The sequence below is a fragment of the Crocodylus siamensis genome, chromosome 6, assembly GCF_052110815.1.
Source record: "Crocodylus siamensis isolate JL-2025a chromosome 6, ASM5211081v1, whole genome shotgun sequence".
Classification (NCBI taxonomy): Eukaryota; Metazoa; Chordata; order Crocodylia; family Crocodylidae; genus Crocodylus; species Crocodylus siamensis.
This window is the reverse complement of record NC_143400.1, coordinates 53757556-53785523: the sequence shown is the minus strand read 5'-3', so window position 1 is coordinate 53785523 and position 27968 is coordinate 53757556. Positions and strand designations below refer to the sequence as shown.

The 27968-nt window shown below is 44.9% G+C and overlaps 1 protein-coding gene across 4 annotated transcripts in view; it reads left to right on the top strand.

Annotated features, from left to right (window-relative positions):
• Window positions 1-27968, top strand: part of VPS8 (VPS8 subunit of CORVET complex) — a 151996-nt gene that overhangs the window by 272 nt on the left and 123756 nt on the right. For 3 of the 4 annotated variants that reach the window (XM_090051167.1, XM_090051165.1, XM_090051168.1), the window contains exons 2-7: window positions 5548-5808; window positions 8028-8096; window positions 9582-9712; window positions 11215-11308; window positions 13442-13474; window positions 15356-15410. In XM_090051167.1, the coding sequence (XP_089907293.1) occupies window positions 5635-5808; window positions 8028-8096; window positions 9582-9712; window positions 11215-11308; window positions 13442-13474; window positions 15356-15410 (556 nt within the window). In that variant the 5' untranslated portion in view covers window positions 5548-5634. Of the gene's footprint in view, window positions 1-4786; window positions 4931-5547; window positions 5809-8027; window positions 8097-9581; window positions 9713-11214; window positions 11309-13441; window positions 13475-15355; window positions 15411-27968 lie in introns of those variants that run through there. The other variant, XM_090051166.1, reaches the window with a different exon arrangement.

Sequence of the window (27968 nt, the reverse complement as noted above, 5' to 3'; positions counted from 1 at the left end):
ATGCATGTGTGTGTGTGTGCGGGGGTGTGTGTGCCCCGGATGCATCTGTGTTTGGGGGGGTGTATTTCTGTGTACTTGTATACGTGTGTACGTGTGAGCACATGTCTGTTATTTGCATGTGTGTATATTTGCCTGTGCGTACCTGTGTGCAGGCGTGTGTGCAAGAGCTGCCACTGGCAGGCTCAGAGCCGAGGTCTGCCTGGCCCAGGCTGCTGTGCTGTGGGTGCTCAGCTGTGGAGGACTGTTGGGAGTAGCCGCCGGGCCTGTCATCTACCCTGTGTCCCTGGGTGATGTGTGCGTTCTGTCCAGGTGGGCTGAGGATGCGTCTCTCTTCAGCCCGGCTCTGCCTCCTGTGTAACGCGATGAAGCTTTGCTCTGCGGATGGTGCCAGACAGTTACTGTGCTGCCGACCGGGCTAGCACGATGGACAGAAGATGGGCTGGGAAGGTGTAATTGTTTGGGCTAGAGCAGTGCAGTGGTTTCTGTAGTTGGCCAGTGTGGGAAAGAGAAGGCACCACGCTGAGCTTGACAGCAGGTTTTTCTCCTCTGCTCCTCTGTCCCCCACCCACACAGCTACACGGCACTTGTTACAGCACCACGCAGCAGCGCTGGTGTTAACCTGCTGCTGTCAGGGTTCTGCAGTTTGAGGGTGCTGAGCATGAGCCTCTCCTGGGGCCTGCTCCTGGTGCTTCTCGCTTAGCCCTATTGTAAAGTAGGAATAGTGCTCTCTGCCTTTGGGCTGAATGGACCAAATAAGTACCTGTGTTGGACAGCAGCAGCGAGCAGATGCTGAAAGGGAGGCAGGCAGGGTCTGACTCTTCTCTTGTGTGCAGCCCCCAGCACTGAAGGTCCAGGAAGTTTTGGTTCAGTGGCTGTGCCCCTCACTCTTGTGCTCAATAGCTACTGGGGCCCCTTTCCTCCAAGAATGTGTCCAGTCCCTTCTTGAATCTGGCTAAACTCAGCTTCCACCCTGTCTGGTGGCCACAAGTCCTATGCTTTAATGATGCAAAGGGTGAAAAAGAACTTCCTTATGTTTGTTTTCAACTTAATACCTACTCCTTTCATGTTGTGACCCCTTGTTCTTGTATGGTGAGACACAGTAAATGATAAATCCCTACTGACTTTCTCTTCACTAATTCAGTATTTTGTAAATGCTCATCATGTTTCCCCTCAAGTATCTCTTTTCTAACCTGAACAGGCCTAACCTCTTTAGTCTCTCCTCATCTGGAAGCCCCTCCATACCTCCAGTCGACTTTGTTGCCCTGGTCTGGACCTTCTCTAGTCCTTCTATCTCCTTTTTGAGGGCTGGGGACCAGAACTGGGCACAATGCTCAACGTGTGGATGCGCTGTGGATTTATTACGTGTTATCATTCTGGTTTGTTCACAATTCTTTTAATCATTGCTAACTTTTTTTTTTTTGCCTTCTTGGTGGCGGCTGAGACCTGAGCTGATGTTTTTAGTGAACTGTCCACACTGACTCCCAGATCTCTCCTGTGTGGTAACAGTGAATGTAGAGCCCATCAGAGTGTAGGTAGAGTGTGGGTTATTTTTGCCCATGTGCATCACTTGACCCTTATCTACATTAAATTTCATCTGCCATTTGATTGAGCAAATGGGCAACTATGGCAGATCCTTTGGTAGTTCCTCACCATCCACCTTGGTCTTTACCACTTTGAATAATTTTGTCATCTGCAAATTTGGCCACCTCACTACTCATCCCCTTTTCCAGATCATTTATGAATATGTTAAGCAGCCCCGGTCCCAACACACATCCCTGCGGGACCCCACTGTTTACTTCTTTCCATCCTGAAAACTGACCATTTATCCTCACTCTTTGCTTTCTGACTTGGGGGCCAATTTCTAATCCATGAGTGCACGTTCCCTGTAATCCTGTGACTTCCTAAATTAGTCTCTGATGGAGGACCTTGTCAAAGGCTTTTTTGGAAGTCCAGATGTGCTGTGTCAACTGGATCACCCTGATCCACCTGCTTATTAACACCCTCAAAGAACTCTCATAGGTTGGTGGGGCACAATTTCCCATTAACAAAGTCAAGTTGATTCTCCCCAGCAAGTCATGTTCATCCACATGCTAAAATGTTCTTTTTTTTTTCTTCAGTCTTGTTCCTACCAGTTCTCCAGGAATAGAAGTTAAGACACACCGCCCTGTAGTTCCTTGCATCTCCACTAGAGCCATTTTTAAATATGGGAGTCACATTGGCAGTCCTCTAGTACGAAAGCTGCTTTTAGCGGTAGTTTTTGTCCTACAGTTAAGCGGTCAGCAATTTCTCATCTGAGCTTCTTCAGGACCCTAGAGTGAATGCCATCAGGTCCTGGTGATTTGCTACTGTTTAGTTGATCAGCTTTCTCTACAGCCTCATCTACTGAAACCACTCTTTGGGTCAGCTTGTCCCTAGGGAGGAGTGGATCTGGTGACAGAATTTCCCTAACATCTTCCACTGTGAAGACAGATGCAAAGAATGCATTTAGTTCACTGTGAAAACAGATGCAAAGCATGCATTTAGTTTCTCAGTGATGGTCCTTTCAATCTTTAACATGCCTTATATACACCCTGATCATCCAAAGGCCCAACTGAGCTCCTGGCAGGTCTTTGGCTTCTAATGTAATTAAAGGAATTTTTAGTATGTTTTGTGTCCCTGGCAAGTCTCTCCTCAAATTCCCTCTTAGCTTGTCTTATTTCACTTTTGCTTTACTGTGCTCTTTTTTTATTTTCTTCATTAGGATTTGACTTTCACTTTTAAAAAGGAGCCTTTTTTCCCTTTTTTTTTGCTTATTGCCTCTGCAACTCTGCCATGAAACTATGCTGGTTTGCTTTTGGTGTGCTTTTCAATTTTTTATTTTTGGTACGCTTTGTGCCTCCTGCAATTCTTTCACTTCTTTACGGGCCCCTTTTAACTTCCATCTAACTAGCTTCCTCATTTTGGTGTAGTTTCCCCTTTTAAAATTAAAGGCTACAGTGGTAGATTTTTCTTGTCTCCGCTGCTACATGGGTGTCAAATCTAGTTGCATTGTGGTCACTGTTGCCCAGTGGTTTAGTAACACAAACCCTTTGACTAAAGGTGTTCCTCTGGTAGGTTCCAGGACTAACTGCTCCAGGAATCTCTCTTATAATGTCAAGAAATTTGGTCTCTTCATCCTGACCTGATGTCGGATTGACCCAGTCTATTTGTGGGATACTTGAAGTCTCCCATTATTACTGTGTTTTCTGCTGCGGCTGTCTCTCTCAACTCCCTTAACATTGCTAGCTCGCTGCTGCTACCCTGGTCTGGGAATCGATGGTATATTGAAGGAGCTGGGCTTAATTAGTTGAGAGGAAATAAGACAGGGGTGTGGGGTGCAGATTTAATAGCAGCCTTCAACTACCTGAAAGGAGCGGGACTGTTTTCAGTGGTGGCAGATGCTGCAACTTGAGCCCATTGCTCCTTGTTCTGTCAAGGGAAGTTTAGGTTGGATATTAGAAAAAATGTTCTCATTAGGAGGGTGGTGAAGCACTAGAAGACGTTACCAGGAGAGGCTGTGGAATCTCCATCCTTGGAGATTTTTAAGATCCAGTTAGACAAAGCTCTTGGCTGGGATGATCCAATTGGGGCTGGTCCTGCTCTGAGTAGGGATTGGGCTAGATGTGACCTCCCGAGGTCCCTTCCAACCCTCATTTTTTGTGATTCTATAGGTGTATTTTTTCTGTTTTTATAACCTGGGATTTCTATCCATAAGGATCCTATAGCACCTGTCTCAAGAGTTGAAAAATCTGACCTATTTTGATTTGCAGTCTGATGTAGAGTACCACTCCCCCACCAGTACAACCTGCTCTATCATTCCTGGATCATTTGTGTCCTGGCATTACAACATCCCATTCATTTTCTTCATTCCACCATGTTTTAGACAGACTTATTATGTCAATATAATTATTTATAGCTAAGCATTCAAGGTCCCCCACCTTTGATCTTAGACTTGTAGCATTAGTATAAAAGCAGGTGTACTTCTTATCATTGCCTGGTTTGTTACTTCACTTGCTTGCACTTATCTTCACCCTGTTTCTTATCCCCTTTTTTTTATAGTTTCACCCCATAGGTTGTGCTGAGCTGAACTGTGCTGTTCCACGCATGTCGGCTTTTTCCCTCCCTCTGTTTTTAGTTTAAAAGCTGCTCTGCCACTTTTTAAATATTACCTGCCATTCTTCTGGTATCATTTTGACTCGGGTGGAGACCATCCCTTCTGTGTGGGCTCCCCCAGTTCCTAATAAACCTAAACCCTTCCTCCTCCTTACACCAGCATTTCAGCCATATGTGGAGACTCTGGAGCTCTGCCTGTCTACCTGACCCTGTGTGTGGCACAGGAAGCATTTCTGAGAACATTGCCATAGAGGTCTTGGACTTCAACCTTTTACCCAGCAGCCTAAATTTTTAGCTTTGAGGACCTCCCTGCTACTCTTACCCACATCACTGGTCCCCACACGGACCATGACCACCAGCTCCTCCCAGCCCTCCCTAGCAGCCTATTTACATGTCTCGAGAGGTCTACTGCCTTTGCACCCAGCAATCAAGTCGCCCTGTGGTCTGCTCGGTTGTCACAAACCCAGCTATCTATGTGCCTAATAATCAAATCTCCTTACTACCACCACTTGCCTGCTCCTCTCCTGTGGGGTTCCCACCCTTGGAGGAGTGTGCTTGGTGCAGAAAGGTGTTGTAACATTAGCTGAAGGCAGGTCTCATCTAAAGGATAATTTTGCTTGTTCCCAGCTTGATGTCCTTCATCCCTGAGGCTCTCATTCTTCTCAGCAGCATGGGAGGTGCTACAGTGGAGGTGGAACTGTTCTACAGAGTCCCTGAAAGTTTCAGCTATGAATCTCTCTGCCTTCCATTGCTGCTTCTGTTCTGCCACCCTAACCCTGAGAGAACGTACTTGATCTCTGTGAGTCAGGAGTTCCTTGCACTGGGTGCACATGTGTGTGTGTATTGTAGCCAAAGAAACAAGGGAAAGCCTGGAGCTGGCATCATCCCTGGGGCCTTGGATGGCTGGCATGGGCCTCCTAGATGCATCTTGCGTGTGTGGAGGGGCCTTGCCCTTCTCCAGTCCTTGATTTCAGGCTCCTTCCCATTGGCTTCGCCAGTGCTGGGGTAAGAAGTAGCAGGGAGATGTTTCCAGGCAGATGACAGGGCTGAGGAAAGTGTTTCACTCTGCTCAGGATGTGCGTTCACCAGCCATCTTGTGACTGTGATACGGGGGCCTCGGCTGAGCCAGGAGGCCTCTTGGAGCTGTTTTTAATGGCTTGCATTTCCATAAGTCCACAGAGAAGTTATCAGAAGCTTTTAATTTCTAGGGAATGCAGCAGTCCTGTTGAGAATGAAGAAGAGGGGCTTGTTCCTATAGAAGAAAACTCCTGATGGGTGTTCAGTTTTGGCTACAGAATGGGCTGAAAGTGGTGTGAAATATACAGTTGGGTGTATGCATGTGTGTGCGTGTGTCTGTCTGTCAGCCTTGCACACTATTGAAGCTTTCTCTTCAATGTGTATCCTCTCTTTGAAAAGAATGCAGATTTTAGCTGCCAGGACCTGGAGTAGAAGCTTAAGAGGAGGAGCCAACACACTTTGACTTACTCACTGATTTTGTTGGAAATGGAAAAGATGGCAGATGAATTGAAGACAGAGACTGAAAACCTCAATCCAGAACACAGCATGTCTTCCACAGGACTGGAAGATGACCTTGGCAAGCTCTTGGGTCAGGAGACACTTCTCCCAAAGTTGGGCAGTATTGATCTGGAAAGAGAACTAGATGCCAAAAGTGAGCTGGTAAGACTCAAATGTGAATTTTCTAGCTCTGGGACAAGCTGGGCTATCCATCAATAAATCTCTTTTTTGATTTCTTTTTTTTTAAAAGAGAAGCTTCATGAAACACGGGGAAGGGGAAGACGTTTCAAGTCAAATGAGTGATTGTCTTTTATGTTTGATTATGCTTTCATTTCCTGAGTGGCCAGCTTCATTTAAGGGTTGCTCTTTGAAGTCATGAGGCTGTTTTCAAACCATGCCTTTTCACAGCTTTCTCACTGAGTTGTCGTAAATACCATTCCTTGCTCTTGCATTAGCTCTGCGGTGGTAACTGGCTCTGATTCGTAATACTGCTTTAAAGGACTGGTACCTCAGAGCCCTTTCCAGGGGGCAGCCTCAATGCCTCAACTAGGGTGTAAAGCAGGAACTTCATTAGTCATGTTGTTGAGCAGATGACCAAGGGCATTCCACTGTGACACTTCCTTATTTAAGCCTCCAAAAGGAATGTGATTTGGGGACTGGAGGCACATCTGCTCAGCTGTTCTTGGTCAGAGGCCTGCCCTTGCCCCTTTCTCCCTGGAGATGGTCTTGTAGCATGGGCCCTCTAGACAGCAGGGACAGCTCCTTTACCTCCCCCCTACCACTTTTTAGAATAAAACCTGTCTCACTCTACACATATCCGCTAAGACTTGACTGCTTTGTGCTGTCAGGAGCTTGCTATAAAATTGGCACCTTCCTAACAGATTTTGCAGTCTGCGTGAGTTCAGAATCTGCTCTGGTGCCATCTTTCGCAGAAATCTGCATCTCTTGGGAAGACAGCTGGTGTTTAGTGTGGTTTGTTAACTATGGTTTCCCTGCAGGGCCAAATTCTGCCCTTGGCTATACCTGTGACATCCTGCTGCTGTTCATAGCTGCTTTGCACAGAGGAAACCAAAAGCAGCATTTGCCCCGCAGGGTCTATTACTAATAGGGCTATGCAAAGAGAGGAGAACCCAGCCTGCTTTTTCTCAAGACCTCAGTGTGTCTGCTCTTTGCAGCGCTAGCTAATAGAAAACAATGTTTTGTATGGCCTCACCGAGAAACAACAGCTAGGTTCCTAGCGCCTCTTCAATGAAGAGATACAACCATACTCATTGAAAGCCTGCGCTGGGAGTTTAAATTCCTGAGGACTAGTCACTTTCAGATTGAAGGTGGAAACATTTTAAGAGAGATGGCATAGTTGCCACTGGGGTAAGAACTGGCTGACTGAAGGTTGTTGAATTTAGTAAGCAGGCAGAACTAAACATGTGATAAATGGGCCAACTTCAAATAAAATTTGTCTTAAAACATATTGCACTCACGATTGCTCCCAGAAGTACTTATTTCCTTAAAATGATTATGAAGAGAGAAGTTGCACTTTAGTCTATTTTGTCTATTTGTTAAATTTTATGGGGGCTCAGCTTCATTGTTCCCTGTCTCTCCCAAAACTGACAAGCAACACAATAGCTGAAAGGCTTATCATAAAATCACTGAAGAGGGTTGATAAATGTCTAGATTACAAATAAAAATCAGCACCTTTTATACAGTATGGCCTGTATCTGCATCTGTTACTTGGGTCCGATGATGGGGCAGCTCTGCTCATGGCATACTGCCATCTTTCTGTAGACACTTTCCAGAGTAGACCTGCACACTAACCATAGTGATTACCAGCCTGCCATCTGAAGCAAAGTCTTATGTGGGTAGCAGTGGTCTGAAATGGAAGCATCTTAAATTTTCTTCTGCCTAAACGTGTTTTTTTGTTTGTTTGTTTGTTTGTTTTAATTCTATAACACTAATGGTCTGCTTTTTTTTTTTTTTTTTAATATTTAAGGGAGATAAAATGCACCAAGTGTGCAGTTTTGGATCAGTCCAGTGTGACAATGACTTGCCAGATTGTGTTTTTAATTTTAATTACATTAGCAGCATGAGACCTGTTCATCTTCCTGTTCTTGGTTTTGCATAGGAATAATACCATCTGAATCACTGTATCTAGCAGGGCATCAGAACAACCGTCATCATTTTTGCGACATTGAAACCACTAACTTTTTGCTTTTAGCCTGACACTTCTTAGGGACCACAATTTGAAAGAAAGCACTTGAAAGAAGAAAAGTCTCTTGTGCATCTTGGATGGAGAGTGGAGTATAACTGAAACTTCTACAGAGGATTGTGAAAATCTGTTAGGGATTAGAAACCTGAACAGTTTCCTCCTTCTTTCCTTTGTTTAGATTGATGATAAAGAGTTCAATATTCCTCAAGTGGATACCCCACCGACGCTGGAAAGCATATTGAATGAGGTGGGTAGGTATTTAAAAGTAAAGAAAGCTGCTCAGTCATGCACAGTAAGTAGTGTTTCAGAGCATGCGACTATTGTACAGTTGTGTATTGTAAATTAACATTCATTCAGAAAACATGGGATGTTCCTTTTTCAATATTTAAAGAGGCATGTGACAAAATGTGTGCAGACCATATAGTAATTATACTGCTGCACAGCCTGATATTTAAATTGTGCCTCCCTGTAATGTTGTATTTTATTTGTATGATTTGTGTTTTTATCACCTGTTATTTTTAGAAGACCTCAAAAATCAGTTCATCATTAGGTCCACAGGTATACACATAGCCATAGAACATTAGGTAGGGAGGTGGATATTGCAGATGAGTTAATACAGTCTGTGACAATACTGAATCACTTGGTGTGCATGGGGGCTACTCTGACATTTCAGGTGGAGGGGAGCTCAAAAATGCACGTAAAATGTTCACAGCCTCAGCTGTTCGCAGTCACATCAGCTCACTCTTCTGACAAAATAAGTTACTGTATTCACTGCATTAAGTTCACTGGAGCCAAAACTTTTCTGCCAGGGGAAATAGGATTCCACTCCAGCACACGCAACCTTTTCAGCATCTTTGATGAGCTCTGTCACTGTTCTATGCTTGCTTCCAGGTTGCTGATTTAAAAATACAGAAGCATCAGGCCTAGGACAAGTCGTCTTTGTCATCTGCTTCCTAAGCTCTGTCAGTTTGCCAGTCCTAATTCCATTTAATTGTGGGCTTTGTTGATGGGGTTCACCGAAGCAAGCAACAGAGAAGGGCAACAGGGATGATGAGTGGTATGAAGGGGCTTCCATTTGAGGAGAGACTAAAGAGGCCTGTCCCATTCAGTTTAGAAGAGAGATACTTGCAGGGGGAACATAAGGTTTTTACAAAATACTAAATGGCATAGAGAGTCAATAGGGATTTATTATTTACTGTCTCTTGCCATACAAGAATGAGGGGTTACAACATGAAACTAGTAGGCTGTAAGTTTAAAACAAACACAAGGAAGTTGTTTTTTTTATACGGGGTGTCATTAAAAGCATTGGACTCGTTGCCACCAGATGTGGTGGAAGCTGACAGTTTAGCCAGATTCAGAAAGGGATTGGACACATTCTTGGAGGAAGGGTCCCCAGTAGCCATCAAACCTGAGAGTTATTGATACAGCCTCTGAATTAGAACTTCCTAGATGTTAAATGCTGGAGGCTGCAAGTAGGAGAGGAACAGTGGGAAAAAACGTGGTCAGACCTGGTTCACTCTTCCTTTCAACATCCGCTCTCTGCTGCTGTGTGATGCAGGAGGCTGGGCAAGATGGACTTATGATCTGAGACAGTAAAAGGCAGTTCTTACGTTTTTATGCTGACTGGTTCACCAGAATACCTTGGTAGATCAAGTCACGTGCCTGGTAGTCTGAGAAATGGGTTTGATCTGTCACATTTAGCAGACTTGTGCTGTTTTAAATTATTTTTCAGACTGATGATGAAGAAGAGACTTTTGTGCTGGAGGATCCCTCGCTTTTGAACATAGATAATATCGACACACACTCTTACGACACGTCTTCGGTGGCGAGCTCTGACAGTGGAGACCGGGCACACATGAAAAGGTAGCTGTTCCTGTCAACAAGACTTCCCTTTCCTTCCTCTGAGATTTAAGAGAGTGTGTGTCCTGATAGTGAGCAGCACAGACACATTTTTTAACAGCATCCCCCCGCCCCCATACTGCTGCATCTTCCAGCTGGATACTCCAACCGGCTCTGCCTCCTCAGCAGTCTGATTTTATCCAATGGGGACAAGTGGATGGTGACAGAATTGCAGATTAAAAATGTTTGAAGCACCTGCTGATCCAGTGGGGGCAACTGCTTGGAAGTACAGCCCAGAGTTTGTGTGTGAAAAGCTTCCTGTGTAGCTCCCTGGTCCTAGAACTGTTTTTGTGCTCAGACTTTTTGGTATATGTTGCATGGCAATAATAGGGAAAGTTTATTGGAATTGGGATTGTGTTGGTGGACAGGGAAGGAACCTGACTGGAAATAATGTTTCTTTCTTACCTGGCTGGTGTGCATCTCACCTTGAGAAGAAGAACAGTCTGATCTATCAGTCCCACACAAAAGCAAACCCTATAGCCAGTGCCAGAAAGGGATGCTGCGGAGGATGCAGATAAAATAGGATTTGGTGGAATGAAACTGTTCCTGGTGGATCCAGCAGAAAAAAAGAGGCCTTGGTTTGTTTGAGGGGTCAGTGGACATTGCTCTGGGCTGTGAAAACCTTTGCAAAACTATGCACCAGAATTTAGACTCATGATTTATTTTAAAAAAGGTCTTTACAACCTGCCAAATGCGAGCAGTTTGACTGATGTGGCTGTTTCTCCAAGCAGCCTGCACCAGTATTTTTTAAATAATGTAAATGGCTTCTGCTCTTCTTAATGATGGCTTAGAGGGTAACGCTGTTACTTATTTCCACACTGCCTGTTTTTGTAGAATTGTTACACAATTTTAGCACATCTAGTACTGCAGTTCCAGTCCATTCTCACATGCTGTAAGTTCCACCTGCCTTTGATAACTGTCTCAATGTGCCGGTGTTGGGTAGCGTATCACACATTTTCAAGTTGGGGAAACATAGAAGGATCTGAATCCAGAGCCCCGTAATGCAAGGCAGCGTTCCAATTAGCTTTCATGATTAAAAACATAAACATAAAATTTAATTAAAAAAAATAGAAGGGTGTCATTGAATTGAATTCACATAAAGCTGTCATGTTTTTTTAAGTTTCTTTAGGGGAGTGCCAGAGAAACAAAGTCTTGCTTCAGGCTTTATGCTCAGCTAACTGCTATGTACATGGGCCCTAGACAGTAACATCAACTGACAGTAAAGAGCTTGGCTAAATGGAAACCTAACTTCAGACTTTTAAGTGTACACGTTCTTCTAAATGCATTGCCTGAGTTTCAGATTCCAAACCTCACTCTGAATTGTGTGCAATACACCAGTGGGGCAGTGTATGGTGAATGAAACCATTGCAGCCTCTGGGGGATTTTTTCCTGTACATTTAGATGTGGGAATTTTATTCTCCCACAGTATTTGTATTTTATTTTATTTTATTAATTCTTTTCTTTAGAAAGAAAAGGCTCCCTGATTCTTTTTCTCTCCATGGATCAGTCATACGACTTTCACTTCTGAAAGGAATTTCTGCCCAAATAGTTTCTGCTGCAGTAAGTATCCCTGCCCCACCTCCCCACAAGACCCACTTTTACTCCATAAGCATTGAGTTTGTTACTGTGAACTCGAATGGGTGTATAAATTACTTTTTCTCACATACTGCAAGAGTTCTGGTTATGCGAAGTGGTAGTTATGCTAAGCTGTGGTTCTACAAAGGATCTTGGGAGTAGCATTGGGAGTAGCAGGCTTCACTGAGCTCTGAGTGACCTGATAAAAGAGATGGTGAGCAAAAAAACACTGATTCAAGGAGACTAGGAAAAATAATAGTAGCTGAAGAACTTGAGAAGTATAAGGTAAGAACTTGCTGGTAAAGTAGGGATAATAAGAGGTGAGCTGCAGGTCATAGAATCACAGAAAATGGGGGTTGGAAGGGATCTTAGGAAGTCACATCTAGTCCAACCCCTGCTCAAAGCAGGACCGTCCCCAACTCGTTAGGGGGTGAGCTGCAAGGTTCTGCACTTGGCAAGGAGGCAAATAAAAAAGGGACATCTAGATAGGGCAGAACAGGCATAGCATGTGGGAGCATCTTGGCCATCAGTAAGCTGCTGCCATCTCTAGGGGAGTGTGGGATGCAGGCACCATGTTGTTACTGTTAGTTCTGGGCAATTTAGTTGAGCTGGACTGCTTGCTACGTAGACCAGCTGGCACTCTGTCTTAAGAGATCTCTGAGCTTTTGCCACTGAACACCAATTGAGAGTCATTCGACCTGTATTGCCCCCAGGCTCTAGGAGGCTGGTTGCAGGCAGTGGCCTCAGTTCATGGAGCAGCCTGAGATCACCAAGAGAGGGAGGAGGCTGGGTGGGAAAACTCTTAGACCCATGCCTTAGAACAAGATATACCACACCCCTGAAATATAATATGCACCCTGATTTTTACAGACAGCTTACTCAGTGTGGGGGTGAGGGGAAGGAATATTCTTACCCTGCAGGACAGGTAAATACGGAATCTAGTATACTGAATCAGGAGCTGTGCCGCAGCTCTGCCCCATGTGCTGGCTCCAGAGCCATATCCAGGTTGGACCCAGTATCCTTAGAGCTGTGTATCTGGTCTGCCCCCACATGCTGACTCCAGGGTCACATGTGCTGGTTTGAACTCAGCAGCCTGGGTCTGGCTGCATACCAGCCCTATGCACTGGCCTGATCCAGTGTATGGTGGGAAGCTCCTTTTGATACTTCCTTCCTACTAGACATTGAGTTGTTGAGGACTAGTCATGAAGTGTGATGATCCAACTGGTTACATATCCACTTGACAGTACTTTCATCTAGTCTGTATTTCCCATGAGAAACCATGATTTTTCTCTCAAAGTAAAGATGGTCACTCCAGGACAAAAATAACTTGGGAACAATTAGGGTTAAATCACTCCCAGAAGAAACCAATGTCTGTTTCTGTTCTCTTCTGAGAGAAGCCATTATGCAATCCTCCAGCATCCCAGGGTGCTTTGCTCCTTCCCACCCCCCTGAGCTCCACTCAGGTCCAGAAATTTGGCCGGGGGTAGGGGTAGCGGTGGCACTGTTTTAATTGCCATGATTCCCAGAACTGAGGCAGTTAACCTTGCCAACCGTTCCACTCCCTCCCCTCGGCCATATTTTTGAACCTGTGGGGATCCCTTTTTCCTCACTTGTAATGTGCATCCCAATTTTTGCCTGCTGGTTTTAGGGAATATGTACAGGTTCTGTGCAAGAAGATATGGTAGTAAATACAATCACTATTTGCTAAGGGGAAGAGGCTCATGTATGAGGTTTGATGTGGTCTGTTTTGTCCTGTGTGGCTTCTTACCTCTGTGATCTATACCTATGAGTTTAACCTATGGTGCACTAGGTCAGTATGGAGGGCTCCTGGCTGAAGGGAAGTGATGTGGAAGCCACATCTTGATAAATCATCTTTGGTGAAACAAGGGAACCTGTACTTCAGTCCCTAGGTCTTGGATAATTATTCAAGAATGCCTTAACCATTTAAGATGGATGAAAGGGGGAGCTCCCCTCAGGATGGTATTGATAGTCAGGTGAGGTTGGCTTAAAGAATCAGGTTTGCATTTGAAAGCATGAGATGGGTGGAGGGGAGAAGATGTGAGCTGTTGAATTTTGCCTCATTTTTCTTTATTAATAATGGCTCATTTGTCATTTTAGGACAAAGTGGATGCTGGCTTGCCTACTGCCATAGTAAGTACCCCAAGAGTTTTAAACTGCAGTGTAGTAAATCTCCCTCTTATTGCCTCTCTCTCCTTAAACTTAGTTCAGCCCTCTTACTTGTTAGTGCAATGTGGAAACCAGAATCACAGCACTTTCACTTCTCATCCTGCTCCCTGGAGGTGGTACATCTTCACACTTCAGATTCCCAAACATGCAGGGCACGAGAATGAGCAGCATGGGAAACCTGCTTTCTGGAGAAGGAGTTTTGCCCCTGCTCCTCACCCGTACTGCTGTTGTACTGAGAACGGGGTCAGCCTGACCCTCCTATCCATGCTGTCTGCCTTTCTTGGGTCATGAAGGAGGTTCCACACTTGGGCACTAGCTTCATGTTTTTTTCCCCATTGTAAGTGAAGTGACTGCTCGGTAATGTCCATGTCAAATTTCTCATTATTGTGTTTCAGTTTAAGTATTGAAGTACAGTATCCACACAGATATCACAGGCTGCCCTGAAGGCAGTTCAATATTGTGACATAAAATAGGAGCCATAAAGCTGGTGTGATCAACACTAGCCTACCTCAGCTTTCATCTGTTAAAAGATCATTATTAAAGCTGATGTTGAAGTGGATGTTATAATTGTGATGGTCTAGGAAATGCATGAGAGGAAACAGTCTTTGAAAATGATATCTCACAAAAACTCCTGCATGTCACATTATTAAAACTGAAATGTAAGCCCTCAGTTTAGGAAACCAAGCTATAGCTGAAGAACAAAGGGAACTCAGTTCAGGGCAGGCTGCTGTATTTGGGCTGCTTAGTTTCCTTGTAAAATCTATGACCAAAAGCATAGTGTTGCATGAGGTTGGGGCAAACCATGGTAAACTTGGTTAGCACATACTGTACATAACTACAGTGGACAAGGATATGGGGCAGCTGCTTTAAAGAAAAAAAAAGCACCCTTAGGAATAGTATTTGCAGAACAAAACAGAAAATTCGTGCCTCATTTATGGATACATGCATTTGTTCCAAGCGATCTCTGTACCATGCCACTTAAAATGTAATTTTGTTTAAAACCCCTTATTATTCCTGCTCCTTTTCATCAAACTCCAGGTGCATCTTTGCAGCACTAGAATTATAGAAAATGAGGGTTGGAAGGGACCTCAGGAGATTGCGTTTAGTCCAACCTCCTGCTCCCAAGCAGAACCATCCCCAACTAGATCATTTCAGCCAGGGCTTTGTCAAGACACTGTCATCTTGCTTTTTACCTAGAAATTATTAATAGCAAGAGTAGATTCTGTATAAAGCATCTGTGCATTTTATGTAGCATAGAATTGTTGGAAACAGGATGACAGCCCAGCTTGGGAAAGCTTAGAGCACTATCATGTTCCTCAGTGAGGTTGATGGGAACCTCTGTAATGGTTGCTATGAACTGGAGTGAGCTCTCAGTGGGAATCTGAGAATCACTGAACGCTTACTCAACACTACAACGTTTGGGATCCTTACATGGTTAGGAAGAGCAGGGGATGCACTCAAATACCAGGCTTAAAGGGTAGGATCAGACCCACAAAGAGGGAATCTGCTGTGTGACATTTTCGTCTTCCTCATCATCCCTGAGTGCACTGAACTTCAAATGGCTGGAGAAAATGTAGGACTGTGAACCATGACAGTCATTCACGTCTAAAATTTTACTGCGTTAGAGTAGCAGTTTGGGGATGGGTGGGTGATATGCATTTCCTAATCACGTATAGCTGTTTTTTGTCTACAGGAAGCAGGGTCTGTAGCTTTTTAAAATGACATTCCCTCTGCTACCGATCTTTGGCCATCATGATAAAGATGCTGAAAAGGCTTATACGATAGATTTCTGACAGCTTGGCATTTTAAAATGTGAACACTTTTTTTTTCCTTGTTTTTTTTCAGGCAGCATCAAATCTGATTGCCGTGGGGACTTCTCATGGGTTGGCATTAATTTTTGGTAAGTTAGAAATACCTTTTTGTGCCTCTTCAATGAAATTCAGAAAGGATTTTTTAATTCAAAAGAGGTTTAAAACACTGGTCTTTTCAGATCTTGTTTGTAGTTGAAAGGTGACTTCCTTTCAGTAAAGAAATCTTGAAAAATAACATCAAACTTGACAAAACGGTTGGAAATACTGAGCTGTTATTGCAGATGTCCATGAGACTATTTGACTACCTTTTCTTTTCCATTTTATAACAAGTTCTGATAGGTTGATGGGGGCTTACTTAACAAAACTCCATAGGCGTTTGGAACGGTTCTCATCTGGCTGTTGTGCCACTACTGTGAATGTAAATTCCTCTACTTATCTTATGGTGCTGTTATTCTAATGGAAATGAGTTTGATACAAATCCAGGTCATCTATGATGGATTCTTGCAGGTTTTTTTAAACAATGTGTTCCTTGGTATTGGATGGAACCTTGATTTAAATGTTGGGGGGCATATTTAAATGTTAAGATTATTTATTGGACCCTCAAGGGGAAGAATACATTTTCTATTAGATATTTTCTGGGGTGGAGATAAAATTCAAGTTCCATAAGAATTGGCTCCTACTCCACACTTCATTGACTTGGACTCTAGGAAAAGCCATTGGTAGAATGCCTCATGGTAAACTACTGTTAAACTGGAGAAGATGGGGTTTAATATACAAGACTTGATGAGTGGACAAGGAGCAGGATAAAGGGGAGATAACCAGTGTCGATAAGAGAAGCATTAGACTGGGTGGAAGTTGCTAGAGACATTCCTCAAAGACCAGTCTTGTCTAATTTTGTAAGTCCCTTTAGCCCAAATCAGTAGTGCAGTTAAGGTGGGGTGACTGGAGCAGCAGCAGCTATGGGTACTGACATGATGGGTGTAGAAAATAATAGCTACAGTTACTTCTGACTGGTCATGCTACCAGCCTCCAGGAGCTGTTGCTGCCCTGTTGTTGCTGCCGCCCCAGATGCTGAGCTTCCCGGTTACGCCTAGGACCATGTGGATAAAACTTACTGATGGCACAAAGTTAGGAGGTATAGTTGATACAGAGGAGGATTGCAATATAGTACAGGAGGCACTGGATGGACCTTGACACTGGAGTAACAAGAATAGGATGAAATTCAGAATGCAAGACCAGGTAGCTTGGGAGCTATCAGAAATTTCTGCTGTAAATTGGGAGGTCATTACTTGGAAATAACTTGGGTGAGGGAAGACTTCAGATGTCTTAGTTAATCACAGGATGACCAGTGTGATCCAGTTATGGAAAAGGATGTTGCAATCCTAATATCTCCTAAGAGAGGTATTTATAGCAGAGATGGAGAAGTATTAGTGCTGTTATGTGAGGTCTTGATGTAAGACCTTATTTACAGAATATTTTGGACATAACAGGAATGATACAAGAAAGATGGATTGAAACTCAGAGGTGCAGAGAAGAACTACTAGTCTCCTTGGGGGAAACGGGTTCTTGGGTAACTAGACCACAGGACTGGGCACCAGCTGAGTTCTCATCCTCGCTGTCCTGCTTGCTGGGCTTGGAAATGGCTCTCCTGAGAGAGCCATGCAGAGTACCTGGCATGCTGGGCACAGTTGGATGCATTTTCTAGCTAAATTTAAGGAAGGCAGCTGGCCACATGGTACACACAGCCTGGGGAATGGTATACCAAAAAGTGGTGACCCTGAAAAGTTTTTGGGGTCAGCAGTTGAACTCCCAATGCAATTGCTGGGTGTATACTACTGAGCAGGAGGAGCATTATTTATTTTCACAACACTGTTGAGATGATTACTGCCAAGCTATGTTCAGGCCCAGTATTCACACTGTAAAGTAAATGCCCCAGCAGTGGAAGAGGTACAAAAGAGCTACTGGAATATATCAGGGTCTAGAAAGCCTGCCTCAAAGTGAAAGACTTCACAGCTCAATTCCTCTCTTGTCTCTTCTTTTCTTTAGAGAGAAACTTGATCATTTACATTATCTTGTAGAAGGTATCAGATGCTAGGGAGCTCCTTTAATCTGGCAGGCAAAGGTGTTTCAAGGAAAAGAGCACAAAAAATTGAAGCCTGCAAACTTTAATGTGCTGCTTATAGTCATTTTGAACACTGAGTAGAGTTACTCATTCACAGGTTATTAAGAACTAGGTAGATTCTCAATCAATCAGTGTCTTTAAGTTGGCTGTTTTTCTAAAGGATACTCTGTCACTCAACAGTAAATGACTTCTCCAAGGCTTCTTATCATCTGTCTTCTTTCAAACAGTCACCACTTTCATGTTTTGAATTGTTTCCGTCACTTTTTGTAGCACTTGTCTGCTTCTTTGGTATTCCTTTTGAAATCTGAATATCATATTTAAAGTGAGGTCAGAGCAGGGATTTACATAAATATTGCAGACAACAGCTCTGAAGCTGGGAGGAGAGAAGGAATTGTTTCAACAAGCACTGTATTATAGTGGATTAGAAACTAAAAGGCAGGGCCTCCTGCCCCTTCTGTCATGGTCTGTTTGTGTGATCTTAGGCAGATCACTTAACTGTTAAATGTGGCAATGACATTTGCCTGTGTCAGGGGTGGTGGGTGTTTCAGTGCAGAGTTGCTTAAGAGGAAGAAGTCAAAATACAACTTATAGTATTATTCTTATTCTTGGCCTCCTGCTTGTTCCCAATGGGGACTTCTATGTAAAAGGGAGGAATTTTTTTATGAGACTTCCCCCTGACATCTCTGGCTGGTTTGGAGGTATTCATCGACAATCTGGAAGACAGGATGGGGTGCACCCTCAGCAAGCTTGCAAAATGACACCAAGCTGGGGGGAGTTGTAGATATGCTGGATGTTAGGGCTAGGATTCAGTGAGACAGACTGGAGGCTTGGACCAAAACAGAACTCATGAAGTTCGATAAGGACAAATACAAGGTCCAGAACTTAGGACGGAGCAGTCCCATGCACCGGTACAGGCTGGGGGCTGGCTGGCTGGACAGCAGCTCTGCAGAAAAGGACCTGGGAGTTACGGTGGACAAGATGCTGAATATGAACCAGCTGTGTGCCCTTGTTGCCAAGAAGGCTAACAATGTGCTGGGCTGCATTGGTAGGTGTGTTGCCAGCAGATGAAGAAAAGTGATTGTTTTCCTCTGTTCAGCACTGGTGAGGCCACGTCTGGAGAACTGTGTGCAGTTTTGGGCTGGCCATTACAGTAAAGACGTGGATAAATTGGAGAGAGTCCAGCGGAGGGCAGTGAAGCTGGTTCAGGGGCTGGGGAACATGACTTGTTAGGAAAGGCTGAGAGAATTGGTCTTATTTAGTATGGAGAAGAGAAGACTGAGAGGAGATTTAATTGCAGCCTTCAGCTCCCTAAAGGGTGAGTCCAAAGGGGATGAAGCTGGACAGTTCTCAGTGATGGCAGATGACAGAACAAGGAGCAATGGGCCTAAGTTGCAGCAAGGGAAGATTATGTTGGATATTAGAAAACACTTTCTCACCAGGAGTGTGGTGAAACCCTGGAACAGGTAACCTAGAGAGGTGGTGGAATATCCACCCTTGGGGGTTTATAAAGCCCAGCTAGACAAAGCCTTGCCTAGGATTATATAGGTGGGGATGGTTCTGCTTTGAGCAGGGGGCTAGAGTAGATGACATCATGTCCCTTCCAACCCTCATTTTCTATGATTTTATGTTTCTGGGGCCAGAGCTCTTGCATTATAAAGCACATGTTTCCTTGGGCTGTGGGGAGAGCATAAGCAACATTAAAACATATGCTCAGTGTGCAGTTTTAAAAGGATCCCAGTGCCATCAAATTAAGATCCACTTTCCAAACCAAGGTCATGTATTAAACGTCAGTGAGACAAGTTTGGCGCTTTCAAACTCGATGGCTTTTGCTTAATTCTTCTTCGTATATTGTATAGCCAAGCCTTTTATTGCTGCACCTTTTTTTACCTGTTGTAACTCAACAACTTAACCCCCCCAACCCCGCCCCCCCCAAAAAAAAACAACACAGAACAACGAAAAACAAAAACCCCACATCTCTAATTTTGTGTGGAGGCATTATAAGGGAAATTTCAGTCTAGAAAGTAGTAAAACCATTTTGTAACCTTAAATTTGTCTTGGTTGCTTTCTCTGTTTCTCTCCCAGCTATAAAATGCATGTTGGTGGTCAGTGCATGTTCATACTTTCTGTTTGAGTTCTGGAAGTGGAAAATTGGTCATGGGAGTGTCCAGGAAGAGAGATTTCCCCCCAAACAGTTGTTATAACTCAGATATGGTGTGGCCTTGTGACACAAGCATGAGACAGAGACTATATATAGGTCCTGAGGTTTACATTAATGCAAGAATTATTATGTGGGAAATTGTATCAATTCCACTACAGGTAACTATTTTCCTCAATTATTTGTCCTGTTTGTTACATTGGGGCTTTTATTCAGAACCTAACATACTTTGGTCTGACCTTTGGGAAAATATTTCAGGTGTACACATCTGATATTCTGGGATAACCAGGTCTCAGAATGAGCTCTTTATCACCCATATCATATGCAGAATGGCTCCCAGGAAAAGTATTTTGTGTATGCACTTCTTAGACAGACCTGATGTTTTATATGCAAATTTAGGCAGCCAGTTATTGCTTCATTATGCTGTAATTTCATTCAGCTTTAAGCAATCATGAATTGCAAACCCCATCGTTCACAAGATGAATGATACATGGCTTACGCCCAGATGCAGGTGGTGGAAGGTAGTGTATAGTCATGATGGCTTTACATTTTAAAAATTAATCAAAACCCAGCTGGAGGAAATACTGGGTTTTAAGAGCTTATATGGGAATCTGATGAACTTGCTCAGCACCTGTCACCATTCTGCCTTGCTCCTTGTTTTCTCTGTAAAACCCTTTCTACCTTGTGAAGCATATCTTGAGAGAGTATGGGTAGAGATTTTGAATATGTCTTCATTGCAGGCAACCCTGGGTTAGTCTTGTGCAGACTTAAATGGCTGCACTTCAAACATGTCTTGAGTTATTGTGTCCTGGCTGGCACTGCACTTGCTTTTGGGTGTCACTAAGATTTATGGGAAAAGCATTCCCAGCTGAGCCCCTCTGATGCTTTCTCAGTGAATTGTGGGAGAAATTCTCTTTCCAGGGCATAGCAAGGGAGTGGTGGAAATGAGATGGAATTTGGGAGCAATTTTCAGACTGTATCTTGGTATTTTTCCTGAGAGAGCCTGGGCAGGCTGCTGAGGGACAGATCCTGCCAGCCTGTGCCCTAGTATTGTGTTCAGGCTCTGTCTTGGGGTATACACTTGGGGCTGCTGAGAGCCATCTACATGTTTGCAAGTTTGGGCACTGGTAGGGCTGCCACTAGTGGGCGTGACTTATTTCTCAGTAGCATGCCCAGATGCTTTTGGGAGGCTGTGCTGACATGACTTCAATGGCATAGGTGGGCAGGTTACCAGCCAGAGCAAAGTAACACTTGAGCCCTAATCTATCCTGGAGCACGGGCTGACTGCCCTGGGTTTAGAGCACTGCTAAACTTGGGTAAGAGGGTGTCATGAGTGGGTTAGAAGGCTTTTAACGACATCATAAAACAATGAGCCTAAGTGTAGTGAAGATGTGCTCATTCAGAGAATACAGTTCTTACATAGGAGACTGAATTTATGATTACTAAGCCTGTGCAAAGCAGCTAGTATTTGCTTCAGATATGGATTTGACCGATTCAGGAGACAGTGATTTGATTCAGTGATTTGAATCACTGTCCTGATTCGATTCAGCCGAATCTGATTCAGAGATTCAGCAGCGGCCGAATCGGCCAGGCCAGGCCTATCCCCTGCCCCTCTTCCAGCCTGGCAGTGGCCGCCCTTCCCACTGCAGCTCCCAGCTCTTGGAGAAAAAAAGCCCTGGCTCAGCAGATGCTGCCAGGCAGGGGGTGATCCCTGCTGCCCCGCACTGCCCTATGCTGCATGGGGGGGTTCTACACGAGCCCCCGAACTCCCCCCCCACTCCCTCAATCCCCCCACGGGTGCCTCACATGGGCCAGCTCCGGCCCTTTAAGAAAAAAAAAAACCCTGAAGAAATCCCTGGACTCACTACTTAAGCCTGCAGGGCAATCCCTGGTGTCCCTGTGCCACTGGCGGGCTCTGCATGAGCCCCCGAAGCCCTGAGGCTGCTGCAGGAGCAGTGAGTCATGGGGCTTTTCTCTGCTTTTTTTTTTTTTTTCCTTAAAGGGCCAGAGCCCCAGCAGGCAAGGAGGTCATGGGGGGTGCTGAGGGAGTAGGGGGTGTTGAGGGGGCTTGTACAGAGCCCTCCATGCAGTGGGGATCATCCCCCACCCAGCAGCACCCAGTGAGCACTGGGGCTTTTCTTTAAAGTACTGGGAGCTGTGGGGGACTGGGGGAGCGGGTGGTGGTCAGGGGGGCTGGCAGGGGTCCCGCCATGGTCCCCTCCCCCACGCCTAGTACTTGCCAGCTTGGAGTGGCTGCAGCTCCCTGCTGCAGCCACCAGGGACTGCCCGAATCATCAAAACTCTCCAAATATTTGCTGAAGCTTCGGAGAGCTTTGAATCTATTCGGACCTTTAAATTGGTCCACTGATTTGATTTGGATTCGGTGGCCGAATCTCCTCCGAATCGAACCACCACCTGAAGCTTCGCACAGCCCTAATGATTACCATCAGTCTGCATCTGCAATGGGGAAAGTCTATCCATTTTTGCTCTTTTGCATCTGTAAGGCTTTTTACTGTGGAGATTTGTTCCAGTCTCCTATGGGACTTGAGTGTACAAGTCCCACTGGAAGGCAATGAGATTTATACTTCTCAATCTAAAGGCATTAGCCTTCGGTTTTCAAAAAATGTGTGGGTTGAAAATCCTCCCTTTGGATGATAAGTGATAGAGCAAATATACTCTCTACTGGGATTTCACACGTCTGGTTGAATTCCCTCCCTTGTGTGTGCAGTGACTGACTATGCTGCTTGTGCCCTCCAGTAGTTAAACCAACAAAACACTGAGTTAATGCAACATTTTCCAGCAGCAGGACCTGGAGGCACAGGCCTCCCCTGTAGCTTATTTGTTATGTATGTTGTTGCAGCTTTTCTGTCTTCTTTTGTATTGATTTCTGGCTTTTCTCTCTCTCTCTGCCCTCCCCTTCTCTCTGTGGACTCTGAAGGAAAAGGTACAGTAACATCACATTGTGCATGTGCATTGCATGGATGACTCTTGTTTCTTTAACTCTTTCAGTGATATTTTGGATGCGAACTTGACAGGTTACCATATCTTTGCTCAAGTTGTGAGGTGCACACAGCACATGGGGAAGGGTGGTCTCTGGCTGGGTCATGCATCATGCTGCCTGCTACCCTGGGGATTTAAGACATAAGGGCAACTGTCTGTGGAACTGGCTGCCAGAAGAGCAGAGGAAAACGCTGCGTCTGTGGCCTGTTAGAGCAGGGCAGCTGTGCTGCTTCTGCAGTTAGCAAGCCGTCTGCGAGCCAAGTAAAATCATTCTTCTGCAAGACCAGGACCTGCCTGTCCCTGCAAGCTGCCAGTGGTGGTGCTCCAGTGGAGAAGTTGAGTACTCCTGTCTCAGCGGTAGCAGAGCTCATCGTGGGACATTCAGAAGCAGGGGCTGACTATTGGCAACTGTTCAAGGACAGCCTGCTGCTACTGATAATCTAGTTGGCATCCCTCCCCAATGCCTTTTGGGTGCAGGGGCTGTGGGATAGTGGGTTGCTGATTCCTTCTGTGGGCAACTGCATGTGGCTCAACCTGTGGGGAATCAACCTATAGCACCATGCAGGCAGCTAGCAGAGAATCTGAGTGAGTAGCTTCCTTGCTCAGTGAACCTAGTGCTGACAAGTGCTGTGATTCTGCAAAAGGTAGGGCATCCGGAAGGAACGGGGAAGCTATGCTACTGGCATATACTGGGAATGTAGCAAGTCTTGGCCTACTGGATGTCCGCCGTGTCAGCTAAGGGCAGGACCAGCACCTGTGCTTAGTGCCATTACGTCACTGGGCTTGGAAGCTCTGTCTTGCCGCTGTGCCTTAAGTCTGGATCTGTCAATCTTGCTGAATTTAAAGGTGCAGCTTGCTGACATTAGAGAGTTAAATGATAACACATAGAATTTGTATAAATCAATTTAATGTAGCATGCTAGATTTCATTGCGGTATAATAAATTGCTTTTACCATGCAGCAAGAAAAAAAATCCAATTTCCTGCTCTTCTGGAGAGGCAGTTTTGTACTGATACAGAAACACTGATTCTTTTTTTATTACATTTCCATATCCATTTATCATTCAATCTGAAATCGGTCAGGGTTCTTGACATTAGTGATGACCTTTGCAAGCTGTTCTTAAGTTTATGAAAAGATCAAACAATTTGCAAGCAACAGCAATTGATTTCAAAATTCTCTTGAGATAATTAGTCAAACCTTTTCATTTCGGAGTACATGTTGTGTTCAAAAGACTTTTGCATTTAATAATTCAAAATTGGCTTCAACTTATTGTAAAATTCATCAGTAATTGTAATCTATAGCCCTAATCTCTTTGTTACCTTTAACCCACTTGTTAAAATTTGCTAACCTAATAATTCAAATTGTTCCTTAACTTGGAAGCTGCCAGTTTCATGTGACCTCAAAAGGCATGCGATTTTAAAAATCTGAAGCCTATAATTGCTCCCAGTGTGAACGTTATTCCTTCACTGAATGTAAAAATAACAATTAACACCATAACAAAATTTCCAGCTTTGTTAACTGTTTTGACTTGAATATTTTTAGGCTTCAAATATGAAACTTGCTACTGAAACGAGGCATGTGCTTTGCAGCCACGTCATTTTCCTGTTGGCTTGGAAATCTGCTAATGTACTTCATAGGAAGTATTTAACTTAACAGATTTGACAACTGGATAAAAAGATACTATGTGCTTAGAAAGGCTTTATGGTCTGTCTAATGGCTGGTGCTAAGTAATGTTATCCCATTCAGTTCAACAGTTCCCAGGGGCAATCTCACGAGAGAGTTCAGTTGAAGGTACTTCGGTCTATGGTTATAGTACAACTCTAGTTTTATTCTGGTGCTACAGTGACCTTCCATGAGGAACTTGAGGAGACTATGCAAGATGGTCATTTATGTTGCTGACCACGTGACTCTTCAGATTCATCCCTTGGTTTCCTCTCCTTGTCCAAGGCTGGGCCTATATAACATGGTTTGCTGAATGCAATCATTTGTCTGTCAGTTTTGGCTGTAATCTGTTCTCACTTGGAAATAGACCTTCAGGCAAATGTCGACATCTTTACCGGATCATACAAGAAAATGGGGCTGATGCTTAATGTTTAGAAGACTAAGATCTTCCATCAACAAGCTCTTAATGAGCAATCTCCAGCTCCAGTAATTCAGATTCATGGTGAGACTCTGGAGAACGCTGAGTATTTCCTGACCTCAGAAGCCATCTTTTGCAGAAGCCTGACATTGATGAAGAAATCCAATATCGCCTCAAATATGCAAGTGCAGCCTTCAGACACCTGAGGAAATGGGTGTTAGAAGATCCCAACATCTGATCTGAAACCAAGATCATGAGTTATCAAGCAGTTATGATCTGCACCTTTCTATATGAAGCTGAAATGTGGACAGTGAACAGAAGTACCATCAGCGCTTCAAAACCAGCATGTAGACAGATGCACCAACATTAGTGTCCTCTTGCAAACAAACACCATGAGCATTGAGGTGATGATCACCTGACGTCAACATCACTGGACTGGCCATGTCATCTGGGTGTCCAATTCCAGACTCTTGAAGTAAGCTTTATTCTCCCAGTTTAGTTAAGGTATACACTCAAGCGAAAGTGCTTCAGGGACAGTCTCTTGGCCAACTTGAAAAAAATGCAACATTGAGATCAGCTCATGGGAGACTATTGCCCATGGAGGAAGAGTCTGCTGCAAGGATCTCAGTACTTTGAAACCTTATGACAGCAACAAGAGATGGAAAAGCAGGAGTGGCAGAAACAGCATGTTATAGACTGAACTAAGAACCGAGAGCCACCGACCTTCCATGAAAACATGTCCGAACTGTATCCAAGTCTGTCAATCCTGGATCAGCCTAGTCAGCCTTCTTTGGACCCGCAGATAGGACAGTCATGAAAGACACTCATCTTCTACTGTGAGGGATTGCCAAAGATGAGAAGTTTTGGCTGGGTGGTGTAGTGGTTCGGTTTGCTTCCAGGAAGTTGAAGCGGAGTAGTCAAAATGCAGTCCATGCTCTGTATGAAGAAACTGCTGTTTTTTATGTTTATTTTATTTTATTTTTTTTACTCAAGATGAGTTGTTTTTATGTTGGAATTTCACATCCTAAGGAGAGACCAAGCTGCGTCTCATTTAATGTCTGCAGCTGCTTGAGGCTGTTACTTTCCAGACTTCAACATTTTTTTTTTTTAACATGCAGAATATCCTGGGGCACCTGCTTTTTAAAATGTTAATGAACAGTTTGGCAAGCAAAGTTAGCGCCTATTCAGAACATCCTTGGGGAAGTGGGGAGGGCACTTGTTTTAATATAGGTAGCTCAGAATTTCCAGAGGAACTTCTCTAAGGACTAGTTTGCCTCTTCTGCTCCAGTCTGCCTAGCTTTGTGCACCACTCTCATGGCTCCAGCATTGGAGCTCCTTGCAGTTAAGAAAACCAAAGGTGCAAAGTTAAGCTTTCAGAAGGTAGGAATTCTTTAAATCAAAGTTCCTTGCACAGTCCTAATGCAGCCTCCTTGGGCGTATATACCATGGCAGCTCTTTATGCGATAGCCGGTTACTTTTTGGGTGGGAAAGTGTCTCGTTCAGTGCACAAGATGGTCCTTATTGAATGGGTGGCTCTTTCATTGTGGTTTTTCTGTTATTGTCGTCATTGTTGTTATTGTTGTTGTTATTGTTACTACTACTTCTTCTACTGTTTTAAATCTTCCTTGTCCAGTGAAGGGAATCATGTTGTACTTGCTATGGTTTACACAAGGACTTTCGATTCCGATCTCATTATCTGGATTACTTTGTGCAGAGTTGGAGATAGGACTAGCTTCCCGGATTAAGGACAATAAGAAGTCCTTCTTCAAATACATAGGGGGTAAAAAGAGGGTCCCGGGTAATGTGGGGCCCCTGCAGGACACGATGGGCAACTTAGTCATCACGCCAGATGACAAAGCTAACATATTTGACGATTTCTTTGCCTCTGTCTTCCTAAGTAGGGACCAGTTCAGCCACCTCCCTGCTGGGCCCCCCTCGGGCCCCGAGAGAGACACGCCTGGGCCAAGGGTTAGCGAGGAGTTAGTTAGGGTACTTCTGGAGAGGCTGGACGTGTTCAAGTCCGCTGGTCCGGACGATCTTCACCCTAGGGTTCTACAGGAACTGGCCGAGGTCATTGCGGGACCCCTGGCGCGGCTCTATGAGCACTCGTGGTGCTCTGGTGAGGTGCCGGAGGACTGGAAGAGGGCCAATGTGGTCCCTATCTTCAAAAAGGGAAAAAAAGAGGACCTGGGAAATTACAGGCCAGTTAGTCTTACCTCAATCCCGGGTAAGCTCTTTGAAAAAATTATCCTGGCACACATCCAGGAGGGCCTTGCGGGGGAATGCATGCTCAGGGGCAACCAACATGGGTTCATCAGTGGCAGGTCTTGTCAGACCAACCTGGTGACCTTTTACGATCAGGTCACCAAATCATTAGACGCAGGGGTTGCTGTGGATGTAGTCTTTTTGGACTTCCGGAAGGCTTTCGACACTGTCTCTCACCCTGTCCTCATCAAAAAGCTGGGAGACTGTGGTGTCGATGCCCACACGGTCAAATGGGTCGCCAACTGGTTGGAGGGCCGCACCCAGAGGGTGGTAGTGGATGGGTTCTTCTCGACCTGGAAGGACGTGGGCAGTGGGGTTCCGCAGGGCTCGGTCCTCGGGCCCGCACTGTTCAACATCTTCATCAGTGACTTGGATGACGGGGTAGAAAGCACCCTGTTCAAGTTTGCTGATGACACTAAGATGTGGGGGGATGTGGGTGCGCTAGAAGGGTGCAATAGGCTACAAGCTGACCTTGACAGGTTGCAACGGTGGGCGGAGGAGAATAGGATGGGGTTTAACACTGATAAGTGCAAGGTGTTGCACATGGGGAGGAAGAACCGGCACCACACTTACAGGTTGGGGAACTCCCCTCTTGCCAGCACGGAGACGGAAAAGGATCTTGGAGTCGTCATTGACTCCACGATGAACATGGGCCGGCAGTGTGGGGAGGCAGTCAAGAAGGCCAATCGTACCCTGTCATGCATCCACAGATGCATCTCGAGCAGGTCCAGGGAGGTGATCCTCCCCCTCTATGCGGCACTGGTCAGGCCGCAGCTGGAGTACTGCGTCCAGTTCTGGGCGCCACACTTCAAGAGGGACGTGGACAATATGGAAAGAGTTCAGAGGAGGGCCACTCGTATGATCAGGGGTCAGCAGGGCAGGCCTTATGAGGAGAGGCTACGGGACCTGAACCTGTTTAGCCTCCACAAGAGAAGGTTAAGGGGGGACCTTGTGGCCTGCTACAAACTGGTCAGGGGGGATCAGCAGGTATTGGGGGAGTCCCTGTTCCCCCATGCGCTGCCAAGA